This window comes from Staurois parvus, unplaced genomic scaffold (assembly GCF_062004578.1).
Source record: "Staurois parvus isolate SC_StPar_1 unplaced genomic scaffold, SC_StPar_1.0 ptg001387l, whole genome shotgun sequence".
Classification (NCBI taxonomy): domain Eukaryota; kingdom Metazoa; phylum Chordata; class Amphibia; order Anura; family Ranidae; genus Staurois; species Staurois parvus.
In genome coordinates this window covers 203004-221556 of record NW_028319183.1, presented here as the reverse complement: position 1 = coordinate 221556, position 18553 = coordinate 203004, and the positions used below count along the sequence as shown (strand labels likewise).

The following is an 18553-nucleotide window of genomic DNA, read 5'->3' as shown; positions in this document are numbered from 1 at the left end:
ATATATTTATAAACAATATCGGGTCTGGGATTAAAAATACCATTTCAGTCATTACAGATGACACCAAGCTGTGCCGTGGAATAACGTCCTTACAGGATGTCTTCAACTTACAAATGTAAGGTTCTGTACTTGGGGGCTAAGAATATGCATGCATCATACATACTAGGGGGGGTACAACTGGGGTGGTCAATGGTGGAGAAGGATCTAGGGGGGTCAATGGTGGGGAGAGAGAGAGAGAGATATCATCCCCCCCTCACTCAGTACAAATCATTAGTAAGACCTCATCTGGAATATGTAGTTCAATTTTGGGCACCAATTCTCAAAAAGAACATTGGGGAACTGGAGAAAGTACAGAGAAGGGCAACCAAACTGTTAAAAGGCATGGAGGAGATCGGCTATGAGGAAAGATCAGAGGAACTGAATATATTCTCTACTGAGAAGACGAGATTAAGGGGAGATATGATCACCATGTATAATACATAAGGGGGATATGATCTCCAGGTATAATACATAAGGGGGGATATGATCTCCATGTATAATACATAAGGGGGGATATGATCTCCACGTATAATACATAAGGGGGGGATATGATCACCATGTATCATACATAAGGGGGGATATGATCTCCATGTATAATACATAAGGGGGGATATGATCTCCATGTATAATACATAAGGGGGGATATGATCACCATGTATAATACATAAGGGGGGATATGATCTCCATGTATAATACATAAGGGGGGATATGATCACCATGTATAATACATAAGGGGGGATATGATCTCCATGTATAATACATAAGGGGGATATGATCTCCATGTATAATACATAAGGGGGGATATGATCTCCATGTATAATACATAAGGGGGGATATGATCACCTTGTATAAATACATAAGGGGGGATATGATCTCCATGTATAATATATAGGGGGGGATATGATCTCCATGTATAATATATAGGGGGGGATATGATCTCCATGTATAAATACATCAGTGGTTCATATAGTGAACTCGGTGTAGTTATTCCCCCTGAGGTCATCACAGAGGACAAGGGGGCGCTCTTTACGTCTGGAGGCAAAGAGATTTAATCTCCAAATACGGAAAGGTTTCTTCACAGTGAGAGCTGTGAGAATGTGGAATAGGCTCCCTCAAGAGTTGGTTGTGGCCAGCTCAGTGGATTGCTGTAGGAAAGTCCTGGATTCTTTCTTGGATACACAGAATATAACTGGATATAACATTTATAGGGAAAGTTGATCCAGGGAATATCCGATTGCCTCTCGGGGGATCAGAAAGGAATTTTTTCCCCTGCAGGAGCAAATTGGATCATACTTTGCTGGGTTTTTTTGCTTTCCTCTGGATCAACTGTGGGTGTAGGATTATAACTTTATTTTTAATGGTTGAACTGGATGGACTTTTGTCTTTTTTCAGCCAGACTAACTATGCAACCATTGGCCTTCCAATTCATCCAAAAGGTGATCAGTAGGGTTGAGGTCAGAGCTCTGTGCAGGACACTGGAGTTCCTCCACAACAGACTGGTCAGATCTTGTCTTTATTGGGCTGGCTTTATACCCTTTACTGGAAACGCCTCTATTCAATCATTTGGCCATATAGTTACGGATGATTTGGTCGCACATCGAATGTCCATCTAAAGATCAGGGAATACAAACAGCAAAAGAATGGAAATGTACAATTCTGTTACCTGTTACTCTGAACCGCCAGCTTATAAAGTGCATGGGTAATTTCCGCACAGGCCAAGATGGCGCCATGGCGAGTGTGCAAATCCGTGCCAGTAGCCAAAGGGAGAAGCTGAGGCAGCACTGCAATACAAAATGTCACATTATTGATTGTATTTTCTGTGACTCATAACACTGAAAAGCTTTGCTGGGAGTAACTTCCAAACGTATTTCCTACATTTTACATGCCTCTTTCATAATTTTACACTCATAAATCAGATGCAGATCGGAAGGTATACCCTCTAGGGCTGTCTATATGTAACAGTGCAATCAGCATCACGGTTGAACACGTTATGATTCAGGACAAATACAAATCAGGTCCACATCAGTTTCTGTGGGAAATGAGGTCTCAAAAACAGAACATATATTTTTCATATGCATTGTTCACACGGGCCCCAGCTTTCAGCAACGTTCTGATGCCTTTAAAACAAACTTAAAATCTAGTTTGGGAGGCTGGAAACAGTTCAAAGTGGTGAGCTTTAGCATCATTCCACACAAATATGCATACACCCGGCTTTGCTGTTTTTACCTATCAGTGTGCTCGGTTGTGTGCTCCTAGCACTGTCACCAACAGCACCTGGTCATTTAAAGATCTGGCGCCAGTAGGACAGGCTCTTCATGATGTGATCACAGTGGTCGGGAAGCCCAGGAAATACATCCAGCATTTCGATATCCCTAAAGAGCCAGTTCTCACTGACAGGCAGAGCTTAAAGTGTTACTAAACTCCGGGAACCCGCATTCACTATATCCGCTCTCCCTGGGCACTGCATTCACTATATCCGCTCTCCCCTGACCCTGCATTCACTATATCCGCTCTCCCTGGGCACTGCATTCACTATATCCGCTCTCCCCTGACCCTGCATTCACTATATCCGCTCTCCCCGGACCCCGCATTCACTATATCCGCTCTCCCCGTACCCCGCATTCACTATATCCGCTCTCCCCGGACCCCGCATTCACTATATCCGCTCTCCCCGGACCCCGCATTCACTATATCCGCTCTCCCAGGACCCTGCATTCACTATATCCGCTCTCCCCGGACCCCGCATTCACTATATCTGCTCTCCCCGGACCCCGCATTCACTATATCCGCTCTCCCCAGACCCCGCATTCACTATATCCGCTCTCCCCAGACCCTGCATTCACTATATCCGCTCTTCCCGGACCCTGCAATCACTATATCCGCTCTTCCCAGACCCTGCAATCACTATATCCGCTCTCCCCGGACCCCGCATTCACTATATCCGGTCTCCCCAGACCCCGCATTCACTATATCCGGTATCCCCGGACCCCGCATTCACTATATCTGGTCTCCCCGGACCCCGCATTCACTATATCTGGTCTCCCCGGACCCCGCATTCACTATATCTGGTATCCCCGGACCCTGCATTCACTATATCTGGTCTCCCCAGACCCTGCATTCACTATATCTGGTCTCCCCGGACCCTGCATTCACTATATCTGGTCTCCCCAGACCCTGCATTCACTATATCTGGTCTCCCCAGACCCTGCATTCAATATATCTGGTCTCCCCGGACCCTGCATTCACTATATCTGGTCTCCCCAGACCCTGCATTCACTATATCTGGTCTCCCGGACCCTGCATTCACTACACCCGCTTTCCCCAGACCCCGCATTCACTATATCCGCTCTCCCCAGGCCCTGCATTCACCATATCTGGTCTCCCTGAACCATACATTCACTATATCTGCTCTCCCTGGACCCTGCATTCACTATATCCGGTCTCCCCGGACCCCGCATTCACTATATCTGGTCTCCCCGGACCCTGCATTCACTATATCTGGTCTCCTCGGACCCTGCATTCACTATATCCACTGTCCCCGGACCCTGCATTCACTATATCTGGTCTCTCTGGACCCTGCATTCACTATATCCTCTCTCCCCGGACCCCACATTCACTATATCTGGCCTCCCCGGACCCTGCATTCACTATATCCGCTCTCCACAGACCCTGCATTCACTATATCTGGTCTCCCACACTACACAGAACATGGAAATGCAATTATTTTAGTAAATATACCCTGCTAAATACATTTTCTCATCAGCAGTATATAGCAGTCTTGTGACTTCTATCAGTGTCCAGCTGTGCACTAGTTTTCATTCTCCTCTGACTGTCCTATGAGGCTGCATGACCTCTGACCCTGTTTGGACAGTGCTGATTGGCCCTGTGCTGATCCCACAGAAAAAAAATAAAAACCTCTACAGCAATACACACCAAACTGATCATGTGCAGAGCGACTCCAAGAGCTCTGTACTATCAGAAAATGGATTGGGGACATAAGTAGGGGAGGAGCAGAGAAGACAGGATCAAACAGCCTTTTTCACAATGATTAACCCCTTAGGTTCCACAGTGAGTATAACAAGGATGCTTTACTGCATCTACAGACTGATTGTACTGTGGGGGGTTTAGTAACACTTTAACATTTAGAAAAGAAGGAAACAAAGTTATTTCTAAACAAAAAAAAGTCTGGAAAACCCCTTTTAAAATGGTTCAGTCACATCAGATGTAAATAAGGACTCACCGGTTTTGGTCATGTATTCGGGGGCGATCGGAGTTAGGTTGTGTAGGGCCTTAGTGGAAAGCTCTCGTATGACGCTGCAGAGAACACATCATTGTTTAACACATTTCATTTTCCCAATCTAGTCCTTATCATTAAAGCATAAAACGGGCAAAATTATTAGTTCAGTTTTTAGGTGGATGCTGATTGATTGCCTTCTGGCTGTTCTCCTTCCACTAGCGAGATCTTTACACTGACTTCTCATATCCCAAAACCTGCTGCCACCATTGCCTTACATTTCACCGAAGTAGAACTTCTTTTATTTTCCATTTTTGATAGAGTAAGGGAGGGATATTACCTCCGACAATCTCTGGGGAGATTTGCTTTCAATTCCTGTCCTATAGTCAAAACAGGAAGTGAAAAGAAATTCCTGCAAATGCAATTATTGCTCCTACTGGAAGATGTCCTCTTCTTTTGTGGGGACAACCCAAAATTAGGGATTTTCTTTTACTTTCCAAGATGTTTCTTTTGCTGCCCAAGAGGTTTGATAAGCCGCAAATGGTTAGCATATTCTACAAATCCCTCCATGTAAGCGCAGCACACATGAATACTAGTTTACAGGTGTACCTCGGTATACAAATTTAATGTGTTCTCCGGGACGTTTCATATTGCGGAAAAATTGTAAACCGCATACGGTTTCCCATAGGAATACATTGAAAACCAATTAATCCATTCCGGAGGTCAGAAAAAAGTAAAAAAAAAAAAAAGTTGCTGTCACTATAGGTCGGTGCCGGTATTTAAATGTAATTACCGGCTTTCTTTTTCTTCACTATAGCTCAGAGAATCAGCTGTCACTTTCTCCCCCAGTTAAAATGACAAAGTTTCCTTTTAGTTTATTTCCCAAGTTAAAAGAAACATTGTTTCCTTTTAGATTGTTTCCCGAGATAAAAAAAACAAAGTTTCCTTTTAGTTTGTTTCCCGAGATAAAAGAAACAAAAGTTTCCTTTTAGTTTATTTACCAAGTTAAAAGAAAAAATGTTTCCTTTTAATTTCTTAAAAGAAACAAAGTTTCTTTTAGCTCCAGGGAAAGTGACAGCTAATTCTGTCAGCTAAAGTGAAGAAAAAAAAAAAATGCCAATTGCAAACCGAAAATTCCGTTAACCGAGGCGTTTGTGAACCGAGGTACACCTGTGTGTGTATTTTCTTCTTCCTTACAATAAACACAAAGCAACACAACACCCAACCCAACTCAACCCAACCATATAGAAAACACAATCCCATATCTACCAAATGCTGAGTAAACTCTAAAATAACTATACCAGGTGCAAGAGAGACCCAACAGAGACCGTTAAAGCAGTATTTCATATATTGCAGCTTATGGATTCCTAGATATGGTGGCTGCATTAGTTCTCTTTTTTCTTTCATTTTCACCTGGTGACCTGGCTAGTAAATCTGTCGTTATAAAAAAAGAACAAGCTCTCCTGCAGATGCGCAGTTAGAGGGCTGAGAAAAAAACATTTACCACTGACAGGGGTGCTTACAACAATCGGCTTTTATTCATTTATGTAAAACGTTTATCCCAAAAGGAAAACAAAACTGCTGTTATTGATTATAAAGTGTCAGCTGGTGTTTGGCTTCAAATTGTTAGTGTATCTAAATCTGCTAATACAGCTATCACTCCCCTCACCCTAGACTGAAAATGCTGCTGACATAAGGTGTCTCAGTGGCTCTTTCATCCAGAGTGGGGGCGCTCAAATACACAGTGTGTGTTACTAGCCAGATCACCAGGTGAAAACAAAAACCTGGAAAAGAAAACGAATGCAGCTGCAATATCTAATGATTGGTAAGCTGCAATATATTACATTTTTGTTTTTTGGTTTAATACAGCTTTAAAATGGTTGTAATCCCTTCCATATACTCAGGTGACTGGCCTCAGTTGATACACAGAGATGAAACAAAGCCTCCTGTATACGTTGTACCTGGTTATCTGCAGCCTTCTCTTCCCTACATCTGTTCAAGGTGCTGAATTTGTACAGCTTTCTGAGCAGTCAGAAAAAAGAGAGCTAAAGTTACACACTGCAGAGCTCAGTGAGGAGAGCTCTGAGAGCTGATTGGAGGGAAGAGACACACCCTCTCCACACAGCTCACAGGAACAGGACTGAGGTTGACAATCAGCTGGATGTCCCTCCTCTGTCACCATTTTTCTCTTGGTGTCAGGAAAACTATTCGGAAGTGACTCATGCTGATAGCAGAAGAAGGAGGCAGCAGACAGAAATTACATTTCTGCTCTTAATTGAGGCAAGTGAAGACTATAGAGGGATATGCTTTGTTCGTTCTTCATGTCCGAGGTTTACAACCGCTGTAAAGCATGTACAATTACAGGAACTGAGGGATCTGGGAACAGATTCTACTCTGTGTTTGAATCTGGGCACACTCAAATATGATATGAAATGTTTCACATGAAACTAGATGCGAACCCAATTTCATACAAGCTTTATCATGTTTAAGTGATTTTAGAGTTGTTTTGAAAATGTTTAAATGTGCATTTTTCATTTCAATAATTCCTGGTGATCCTGTCATGGAGGACCTGGTTTAAGAACTTGCTATTAGCAGCACTGCCTTTAAGAGACTGCTTCTAATCTCAGCTTGTTACCTGTATGAAAGACACCTGGGAGCCAGAAATCCTGCTGAATGATAGGGGATCAAATCCTTATTTCCCTCATGAACATGCAGATCAGTCATCATTTGTTAGACGCATTTCTGCTGAATGTGTTGTTGTATTCTGTCTCTCAGTGTTACAATACACCGAACATTCGATTTTTAGACCGATTTCTTTGTGAGGAGCGAACATTCAACATCAGCAGGGGAGCAAATACACATTTCCTTCACTGTATGTTAACTTATTTCTCTTTAACCCCTCGCCCTCCAGATTTACTCCCTTTCCAGACCAGGCCATTTTTAGCGATACGGCGCTGCATTACTTTAACTGATAATTGTGCGGTCATGCAACGCTTCACCCAAATGAAATTTCCTTTTTTCCCCACAAATAGAGCTCTCTTTTGGTGGTATTTGATCCCTTGTGCGGTTTTAATTTTTTGCGCTATAAACAAAAAAAGACCGAAAAATTTGAGAAAAAAAACAATATTTTTGACTTTTCGCTATTAAACATGTCTAGTAAAAAAATTTAAACAAAATCTAATTTCTTCATAAATTTAGGCCACAATGTATTCTGCTCCGTGTCTTTGCTAAAAAACAATACCGATACGTGTAAATGAATTGGTTTATGTGAAAGTTATAGCTTCTACAAATGGCGGTATATATACTGGGATTTTTTTTCCCTACTAGTAATGACGGCAATCAGCGACTTTTTGCAGGACTGCGGCGGGCATTCTGACACTGGGAGGGAACTAACTGCTACTGACATCTCCAGTGACACCAATACAGTGATCAGTGCTAATAAAAAGCACTGACACTGTACTAATGGCACTGGGCAGGAAGGAGTTAACATCTGGAGCGATCAAAGGGTTAACTGTGTGCTGTGTGAGTGCTTTACACTGCAAGCACACTCCTTTGTATGGCTCTGCTATGCATTACTATGCTATGCAGAGCCATACAAAGCAGTGTGCAGGAGATGACAGGGGAGAGATCTGTGTAGTTTACTTACAGGTCTCTCCCCCGTCGGTAATACTCGGAGATCGCCGGGTGCCGTCGAGGAATCACTGGCTGGAACTTGGTGATTAACAGCTGAGGCCGTGAATGGCGGCACAGGTAGGGCGCGCGTGCGCACCCCCTACCCGTAATGTCAAAATCACATATATATATGTGATTTTGCGCACCCCTGCCACCCTGTAGCAGTATTTCTGCTATACGAGGGCGCGGAAGAGGTTAACCTTTTAAGAAGCCTATTGTGATGTAAAAGAAAAAAAATTATAATCATTATGACAAGTTTTTTTTTTGACAAAGATTAGAAAATCAGCCCAGCAAAGGTAACATTTTATTATAGTTTCTGCGGAAGAGGCTGAACACAATTAAGTCTTTGAAGACAAAAGCGGCTTTAGATTTAGGCAATGACAGGTGTAATGTCGCTCCAGAACGACTTGTATCATTAAAGCAAATTGATGAAAACAATAAACAATGACTATCGGCGAGGAGGACAGTAACAGGTGTCGGATGGGAGTCAAAGCAAGCGGTTTTATTGGGGTTTTAGGATGAAGGAAAGGCGCTCGGGAACCTAGGTGTGAGATAATAATTGCCACAAAAAGGCAAAATATATGATGTCAGAGGGACGGGATAAAAGCGGCTATTGTGTACAGAGGAGGCGAGATCAGAGGAGCCTTCTATGCTCAACATCAAATGGGCTAAATATAGAGAATGCAAGGAGAGGGAAAAGCTTTACTGTGAGACACTGTGGTCTAATACAGTCCTCCAGGACCGATCACACGGGGTCGTCTAATACAGTCCTCCAGGACCGATCACACGGGGTCGTCTAATACAGTCCTCCAGGACCGATCACACGGGGTCGTCTAATACAGTCCTCCAGGACCGATCACACGGGGTCGTCTAATACAGTCCTCCAGGACCGATCACACGGGGTCGTCTAATACAGTCCTCCAGGACCGATCACACGGGGTCGTCTAATACAGTCCTCCAGGACCGATCACACGGGGTCGTCTAATACAGTCCTCCAGGACCGATCACACGGGGTGGTCTAATACAGTCCTCCAGGACCGATCACACGGGGTCATCTAATACAGTCCTCCAGGACCGATCACACGGGGTCGTCTAATACAGTCCTCCAGGACCGATCACACGGGGTCGTCTAATACAGTCCTCCAGGACCGATCACACGGGGTCGTCTAATACAGTCCTCCAGGACCGATCACACGGGGTCGTCTAATACAGTCCTCCAGGACCGATCACACGGGGTCGTCTAATACAGTCCTCCAGGACCGATCACACGGGGTCGTCTAATACAGTCCTCCAGGACCGATCACACGGGGTCGTCTAATACAGTCCTCCAGGACCGATCACACGGGGTCGTCTAATACAGTCCTCCAGGACCGATCACACGGGGTCGTCTAATACAGTCCTCCAGGACCGATCACACGGGGTCGTCTAATACAGTCCTCCAGGACCGATCACACGGGGTGGTCTAATACAGTCCTCCAGGACCGATCACACGGGGTCATCTAATACAGTCCTCCAGGACCGATCACACGGGGTCGTCTAATACAGTCCTCCAGGACCGATCACACGGGGTCGTCTAATACAGTCCTCCAGGACCGATCACACGGGGTCGTCTAATACAGTCCTCCAGGACCGATCACACGGGGTCGTCTAATACAGTCCTCCAGGACCGATCACACGGGGTCGTCTAATACAGTCCTCCAGGACCGATCACACGGGGTCGTCTAATACAGTCCTCCAGGACCGATCACACGGGGTCGTCTAATACAGTCCTCCAGGACCGATCACACGGGGTCGTCTAATACAGTCCTCCAGGACCGATCACACGGGGTCGTCTAATACAGTCCTCCAGGACCGATCACACGGGGTCGTCTAATACAGTCCTCCAGGACCGATCACACGGGGTCGTCTAATACAGTCCTCCAGGACCGATCACACGGGGTCGTCTAATACAGTCCTCCAGGACCGATCACACGGGGTCGTCTAATACAGTCCTCCAGGACCGATCACACGGGGTCGTCTAATACAGTCCTCCAGGACCGATCACACGGGGTTATTAGACTGAAGAAGAAGCTCGTTTTGGCTGTACTTCTCCTGTGGATCACAGGACTGCAGTGCGTTCTGCTCTCCTGTGACCCGTTTTCAGGCGACAGCTGGCTAAAGTCCACTTCTGGCGTGACTTTAAAGTCGGTATAAACCCAGATCACTGAACCGGCAGCTGGCTCAGCCTCCCAGCGATCCGCTAAAAGCCTGAGCCAGCCCCTCTCGCCCCCTGTACAGCCCTGAGTGCTGGGGGGGCAAGAGCAGAGAGCCAGAGACTTGACAGTACTGGCTCTCTGCTCAGAGCGGAGGGAGAGAACTGAGCGATCAGTGGTGTCTGTTCACTCAGTTATAACACTTAAAAGTGGCGGGGGACAGATGCAGCATTGGATCGATGCTGCATCCACCTAGGTATTATTATTATTATACAGGATTTATGGCGCCAACAGTTTGCTCAGCACTTTACAATATAATGGGAGACAATACAGCAACAATACAGTTCAATACAAGAGGGATAGGAGGGCCCTGATCCTGGGAGCTTACAATCTAAGAGGGAGGGCCTGGTGGACCCACATGGAAGAAAAATATATTTGAAATAAATCTTAAAAATATTCTTCCCAAATATATTACCATATATTTGGATTGCTACAATTTTGACCATATTCAATATATTTCGAAATATATTTCAATAAATAAATAAATATTGCATGTAGAAATGAAAAATATTTTTAAAAAATACATTTCAAATACACTGTATGTCTTTAAAAATACAAATCTACATTTTTGGAATGCATTTACAAATAAATGTATTGAGGTGATTGTAGCCGTATTAGTGCGTTTGCGGCAGAAACAATTGAGTACTGTCCGTGATACTTTTTTTATTTGCATTAACAAACAATTTTGAGGACAAGCTTTTGGGGACCCCTTCTTCAGGTCAAAGCAGTACTCTTTGACCTGAAGAAGAGAAGGGGACACTCCCCGAAAGTTTGTCCTCAAAATTGTTTGTTAGTGCAAATAAAAAAGTATCATGGACAGTACTCAAAATATATGAAAAAATATATGTTAAAAGGGCTTTTTTAAAAGCCATGTTAAAAAAAAATCTGAAAAATATATTTAAAAAAAAATTTTTGTTAAAATATATTCTTCAGAAAGAAAAATGTGCTGTTAGGGTGACAGTATGTTAAAAAAAACAAAAACAAATAATATAAAAAAATAAAATAAAAATGTAAAAAAGTTTTTTGAAAAATTATAATTTTTGGTTAGAAACTAATTTTGGTTATTTTTTTTTTTTTACTAAAAAGATAGCTGAATACATTTTGGCCAAGATTTATGGAGACAGATTATTTATTTGCAAAATTGTATAAGAAAAACACTTTTTTTTTTAATTTTGGGACTTTTTAATTTATATAGCAAAAAAAAAAAAAAAATCCCAGTGATGAATAAATACCACCAAAATAAAGTTTTACCTGTCTCAAAAAAAATGCTAAAAAATTCATATGGCTGTTGCATGACCGCGCAATTGTCATTCAAAGTGTGATAGCGCTGAAAGCTGAAAATTGGGGGGGTGAAAGTGTCCGGACTGGAAGGGGGGAAAGTGTCCGGACTGGAAGGGGGTGAAGGTGTCCGGACTGGAAGGGGGTGAAAGTGTCCGGACTGGAAGGGGGGAAAGTGTCCGGACTGGAAAGGGGGGAAAGTGTCCGGACTGGAAGGGGGTGAAAGTGTCCGGACTGGAAGGGGGGAAAGTGTCCGGACTGGAAGGGGGTGAAAGTGTCCGGACTGGAAGGGGGGAAAGCGTCCGGACTGGAAGGGGGTGAAAGTGTCTGGACTGGAAGTGGGGAAAGTGTCCGGACTGGAAGGGGGTGAAAGTGTCCGGACTGGAAGGGGGTGAAAGTGTCCGGACTGGAAGGGGGTGAAAGTGTCCGGACTGGAAGTGGTTAAAGGAAGAGGAGTTCACACTTTTATAGATTCACGTATGAATTGGAGTACTTGATCGGTTTTGGTATGTGGAGAATTCATGGAGAATTGAAGACAATCTTGCAATCTTATTTGACTGTGAAAGGGGACTAATTATTTTATGTTGGACTTGTACGCTGGATTCTAACATACATAGTCACACCTTCCCGGGGGGGAAGGATTATTCTAGCGACTGGAAACTCTTACTTGGATTTTATTTTATTTATTTAGTTTGACGTATTGTATGCATTTTGATGGCAGTAACTATAGATATTTCCCAGGCGTGGATTTCAACATACCGTATTTTTCGCCGAATAAGACGCACTTTTTCTTCCCCAAAACTGGGGGGGAAATGTCAGTGCGTCTTATGAAGCGAATATGGAGCGGCTGGTCCGGTATTTCCACCGCGGCCGTGTCAGAATACCGGGCCGGCCGCTCAGCTCTGCAGCGGGACCTTACCTGTTCCTCTATCCAGCGGCGTGCTGTCTTCCCGGCTTCTGTAGTGTGGGCACTGGGCATGTCAGCCGGGTGCCAAGTGCGCATGCGCAAGAAGCGGTGCTTTTTGTGAATGGTAAGGCGGTACCTGGGACACATGACAGATCCCAGAAGCCACCGGACCAATCACAAAGCGCAAGTGCTTCTCGCTCATGCGCACTGGGCACCCGGCTGTCATGCCGAGCGCCATTACAGAAGCCGGGAAGACAGCGCGCGGCTGGATCGAGGAACAGGTACGATCAAACAAAAACTCTGCGGAAGTAAGAGCGGGTACCTGTCAAATTCAGGTACCCGCTCCCCCTCCCTCCCCAAAGGTCAGCAGTCATCTGTGCTGTCCGCAGTCTCTGGTCATCCCTGTGCTGTCCGCAGTCTCTGGTCATCCCTGTGCTGTCCGCAGTCTCTGGTCATCCCTGTGCTGTCCGCAGTCTCTGGTCATCCCTGTGCTGTCCGCAGTCTCTGGTCATCCCTGTGCTGTCCGCAGTCTCTGGTCATCCCTGTGCTGTCCGCAGTCTCTGGTCATCCCTGTGCTGTCCGCAGTCTCTGGTCATCCCTGTGCTGTCCGCAGTCTCTGGTCATCCCTGTGCTGTCCGCAGTCTCTGGTCATCCCTGTGCTGTCCGCAGTCTCTGGTCATCTCCTGTACTGTGTCTGCAGTCCATTAGTTCAGAATTTTTTTTCCTGTTTTCTGCCTCTAAAACCTAGGTGCGTCTTATGGTCAGGTGCGTCTTATACAGCGAAAAATATGGTATACAGTATTATATACTATTTTTTTCCTGTAGGAGCCTGGAAAGCATTGCCCCTGCAATCAGTAGACGATGGGTGCAATGGTCAAGTGGCCACCAGTTTTCAGCCCGTACCTCTCTACAGGCTTTTTGTTTGAAAGCCGGAGGACATGTCAGTGGACTACAAGAGCGCTCATCAGCTCCCCTGCAGACCGTTGAAACTACAAGTCCGTCTGCCATAGTACTTGCAGTTTATTCATTCATAGGAATCTGTGACGGTAGAGCACCACACAGCCGCACTGTTTTTAAAAAGTGACAGCGTGTGCGGGGAGAAGAACCCCCGTCAACTGTCACAGGGAGGGTGAGATTGAAGGCAGATGGGGCAGGAGCTGGAACAGGTTACATGTTGTACACTAAATAAAGGTGGTGTTCCACAGGAGAACTTTGCCTTTAACCTCCTTGGTGGTCTAATTATGTCAATAATTTGAATGTCAAAGCGGTACATTGTTTTGCATGGAAATTTGTTGTTTTGTATTGTAGGCCTGTAATTCTTAGGAATAACTCACTTCAATCTGTCCAAACAAGAGTCTAGTAAACATCCCAGGTAGGATAAAGTTTGAAACACAAAATCATAAATTATAATATAATAAATCATAAAAAATAATAATATAATAATTTCAATAATGTAATCAAACTAAAAACACTGAAATTTGAAATAGAGCACCAAGTTTGCACATCGCTGAGCTGAGTCGCAGAATCGTCGCTGTTGTCACTTTCAGTGTCTGATGACAAATTTCCCCCACGAATCATTATCACTCAATTCTGCAAGTGGTTCTGATTTACTATCGCTGTTCTCTAGCTGTTCTAAAACCGCTTTTGACCTAAAGGGACGCTTTTTGGACGCCATGGATGTTCTCAAGTTTCCAGGCAGAAAGAACAGTAAAAGTGCAGGCAGGGCGCCGGACAAAGCACTAGAGACAACATTTAGGTGAAATGGTTTCATACAGCAATGGAATCCTAACAGATTACAATGTATTGTGTGTATGTCATGTTTTTACTTTTTTCAATCTCCCGCCGGTTCCGCCCCTCTGCACCGTGACGCTCGCAGGGAAGGGAACCCAGAAGACGGATGCCAGCATCGGCCGGAGGACACAGCGGAAGGACATTGGGGGATCGCAGGACAAGGTAAGTTACACTACAGTGTAATCTCGAGCGTGGCTCGGGGTTACCGATTTTGGTACCGTAAAAGAAGAAGGTTAAAGAATAAGTTCACCTTTTGACAAAAAAATAACAAATGCACATTTTCTTTTGCAGTTAAAAAAATGTGCATTTATTATTTTTTTGCAGGTAAAAAAATGTGCATTTATTATTTTTTTGTTGCAGGAGCCTGTAAAGCATTGCACCGGTGATCACCAGATCACTGGTGCCATGCAAGTCACCTGCAGACCTGTCAGTATATCTGCTTGCCCATAGGGGATGTACAGGCAAGCAGATAAACTAACAGGAAGAATCAATGAACTACCACAGCGCTCAACAACACCCTGGTAGTTCGTCGAGAACTACAGGCTGACAGCTGCTAAGGCTGCTGGGACTTGTAGTTTTATCATTCACAGAAGACTGTGAATGAGTGACACGGCCAGGCGAGTGAAGTCCCACGTGGCCATGTTTTTTAAACATTTTGACAGCTAGTGGAAGGAGAAGATCTCCGCTAGCTGTCAAAGTGGGGGAGCGGGGGCTGGTCCATTCATAACATGTTACACCCTGAATATGGGTGTAACCTAACATGTTATGAAAGGTGAACTGTCTGACGAAGAAGCGATAAACTTTGAAACGCGTTACCGCCCCCTCCTGCGGCATCATGTTCCGTTACTGACATCACTTCCTCCCGGCGGCCATCTTGCATTCCAGGCTGGCTCTACACACAAGACACAGCCCATGCAGGCTGTAGAGGTACCTATGTGACCAGGAGACCCGGCTCTCACCACTACCGTTGGCCCCCTGGATACTCATCCACCTCCTCTACTGTCTCTGGGATCGGTGTGATTTAAGAGACCTGGCCTTCACTACAGCTGTGGCCCCTGGAACTCATCCATCTCCTCCACTCTGCCTCTGGCACCACGTTCAGATGACGTCCATATTATACCGATGTCTGATTACCACTTACCTCCTATGAGTTACTGTATATTGTGTGCAATGAAATGATATTCTCATACTGCACTTAGCCTGGCGCCCCTCTCTCTCCTCTTATTCTTTAAGTTGGTTGTAAGAAGGCAGAGATCTCACCAAGGAGGAAGGTTGGTGAGACATTTGGCCATCACTAACCAGCTCGCTCTTGTCAGGGCAGGGGCTGTGGAACGGACAGGCAGGCCTAGTGGCAGGGTAACGCACTGACTGATGACAACCACCACCCACAGACCGAAGTCCCTCAGGGCGCGGAGTCTAAGTCCCAGGCTGCCCTTCACCAGAGCCCCTGATGGTGGGGATGGACTTGACGCAGCCAGGAACCAGGTCGCGGCCCTCGAGACACCCCGGCTGCGGCAATGGCTGCCACCAATGGCGTGTAGCTGGTAGGAATGACAATAGTGTAGTCAGGCAGGCCGGGTCGACAACAACGGGACAAAACGGTACAGAGACAGTGGACAAGAATCACAGGTCACGGGCCGGGGTCAGCAACGGAAGGTCAGATCAAAGGAAAACACCGAGAATGGTCTAGTCACAAGCCGAGTCAGATTCCAGGAGAGTCACGAGAGTATACACAGAGCTGTAGCAACACAAAGACACAAGACACAAGTGCAAAGAGCATGTGCGGATCACAGGCTTATATGTACTCAGCCACACCCCTCTGAGGGATGGACCTCAGAGACCTGAAGGCATAAAAGACTCCCACCATGCACTGCAGAAACCCAAGATGGATGCCAGTACATGAAGCAGCACAATCTCTGGTAAAAGGTAGGACCTTGACAGCTCTCTGCCTGGCATTTTCCCAGATCCTCTAAATCTTAGCCGGTGGAAGGAGACAGCACAGTCAACCTTAGTTTCTTTTTCTGCACAGAAACAAGAATAATTAACTATCATTTTGAATGTTTAGTAACCTTTCTGACAGACATTCCTTTATTGACAGACATTTCTCACAACAGGATAAACTCATTACTGTCCATCTACTTGGCCTGAATGGGACACAAACAGCTCAAGTGGTCATGCAGCTTTCTCTTGCTGGGCCAAGCAAGGTCAGACTGAGGGATCATAAGGGAGGCTAGACTGAGACAGCACAACATCAATGAAAGGTAACGGTGATCTAATCACCTACAGATTTAAAAAACTTCCATTTTTCAGACTCTTGTATGTTTTAAACACAAGTCTGAAGTGATGGCAATGAGTGTCCTTGAAGGCAGTCCATATATCAGTCACACGCCACATACACAAGAATCACCAGTGCTAATGGTGTGGGTTGTAGTGATAAGATGGTTGTCCCATCTGTTTTTGAGACATTTCTTGATGGATTTGCTGGTGTGTTTCAGATCATTATCGTTTTTAAAGACCCATTTCTAGTTCAACTTCAATTTTTGGACAGATGGACTCACATGAATCGGTGACTTGATGACTGTAAGCTGCCCGGACCCTGAAGTAGCAAAGTGACCCAAAATCATAACATTTTAACCACTATGCTTCACAGTTGTTATGAGATTCTTCTCCTACGGTCAGGGTTGCAACAGACGTCTACTGTTACTTTAACAAATTTTGTAGGTTTATCAGTCTTCAGCACAGAAGGCCTGGTCTTTGCCCATAGGCTCATTGGCAAATTGTAATCTTGCTCTAATGTTCAAAGCCGTCCCCCACCAGGAGAAGACAGTGATTATTGCTAGCGGTTATAACAGTCTCTAGCGATAATTGCAAATAAACCTGGCAGGCTGGTTGTACCCAAGTTGATTGATCGATCAAACTTGGTACATTCAGCCTGCCCATGCACAGTTTGAATCTCGGCCAGTTCCTGCTGAACAGGCTGAGATTCAAACTGCTGGCCTATGAGTGTGTTGGATCCATGCATGATGGCACCACACATATCAATAGCAAAGAGAACACCAGTTCCTAGATATCTGAGATTAAATAAGACAGGTTTCACTTGCATACTCCCCAAGGAGAGGAGGAAAGAAGGCGCTTCTAAGTGCAATATTTCCAGTATTTTATTTAAAAGGACGGTGAACAATTGAAAGCTCATTATAAGTATTCCTATGCAGGGCTCCGGTCACGGTGTTCCCTTCTCACTGTGCTGACCAGCAGCTGCAAGGGGAGCTGAGAGCGCAGTGCCAAGATGGCTGCCACTCATCCGGAACCAACCTGGAACGCACGCCACCCACATGGAACGCACAGACCAACAGTGACGTCAGGAGGGGGTGGTGACGCGTTTCGGACCATGCACAACTCGCTCCTTCATCAAGACCTCACTGTATACTCCCCAAGGAGCCTCTAATTATTGGCATCTAATGTGGAACACCGGATTTTAAAGTCATAGATTTGAACCTCCTTCAAAAATGATTTGAAGTGAAGGTGTCAGAGTGTGCCAACACAGGGGCCAGTATGTGAGCAAAAAACGCCCTGTGTCTGGAACTAGTGTACAGTTGGGTCCACAGTGTGGTTAAAATACGACAGGTCAAACCTGGATCTGCATTGTCAAAGCAGCAAAAAGATTTTGTTCAAGGAGATTTTTTTTTTTACTTTATTTAACACTGAAGTGTAGCAAACCCTCTGACACCATTATGATTTATTTTGATTGTATATTCTATGGTAAAATGCTCACGAAATTATGATCCTATCAGAAGACACTACTCGATTTCCTGTATTCTGTGTCCGGACACGTTCAGTTTGACATGTCCCCCAGAATTCTCACCACTGTTAGCATTTATACTTTTTTGGTGTCACATCACATTATTATGACATAGATAGGCAAGTATATTACTATAAAAACAAGTGCCATGCTTGTTTGTGTAACCTTGTATGACCCGCAGGCTTGTTTCATTCTCTTTCTACAGATATTGTATACTTGACAAGAATGTTGCTGGTGGCAGTACTATTTTTCACCTGAGATTTGAGGTATTTTCTGTTACACCTGTTTATCTGGTTTTAGGTTTTTCACAGGTGACTGGCTGCAGTGTCCGGGATGTGGTACTGTAACCAGAGCCAGGCCTGCGGGCCGTATTCACTGCGTGACAACTGATTTGTGTCACTGATTATAGAGGAGGTCTGCAGGCCTTACGGTACAAAAGAGGACACAGGGGGGTATCAGCAAGCTCTTTAGACTAGCAGCCACACAAGACATTGTCGGGGGCATTTATCAAGCATTTAGCGCCATAATTATATGTGAATCAGGCTGCCTCTTGTTTTGCAGGTTTACAGTGCATTTGTTCC

The 18553-nt window shown here is 44.9% G+C and overlaps 1 protein-coding gene across 1 annotated transcript in view; it reads right to left on the bottom strand.

Moving 5' to 3' along the window:
- TBCD (tubulin folding cofactor D) overlaps nt 1–18553 on the bottom strand; it is a gene marked incomplete at its 5' end in the record, with an annotated part of 278426 nt that overhangs the window by 88682 nt on the left and 171191 nt on the right. Inside the window, 2 exons of the mRNA XM_089661798.1 lie at nt 1703–1820; nt 4280–4353. Of these exons, the coding sequence (XP_089517924.1) occupies nt 1703–1820; nt 4280–4353 (192 nt within the window). The remainder of the gene's footprint in view (nt 1–1702; nt 1821–4279; nt 4354–18553) is intronic.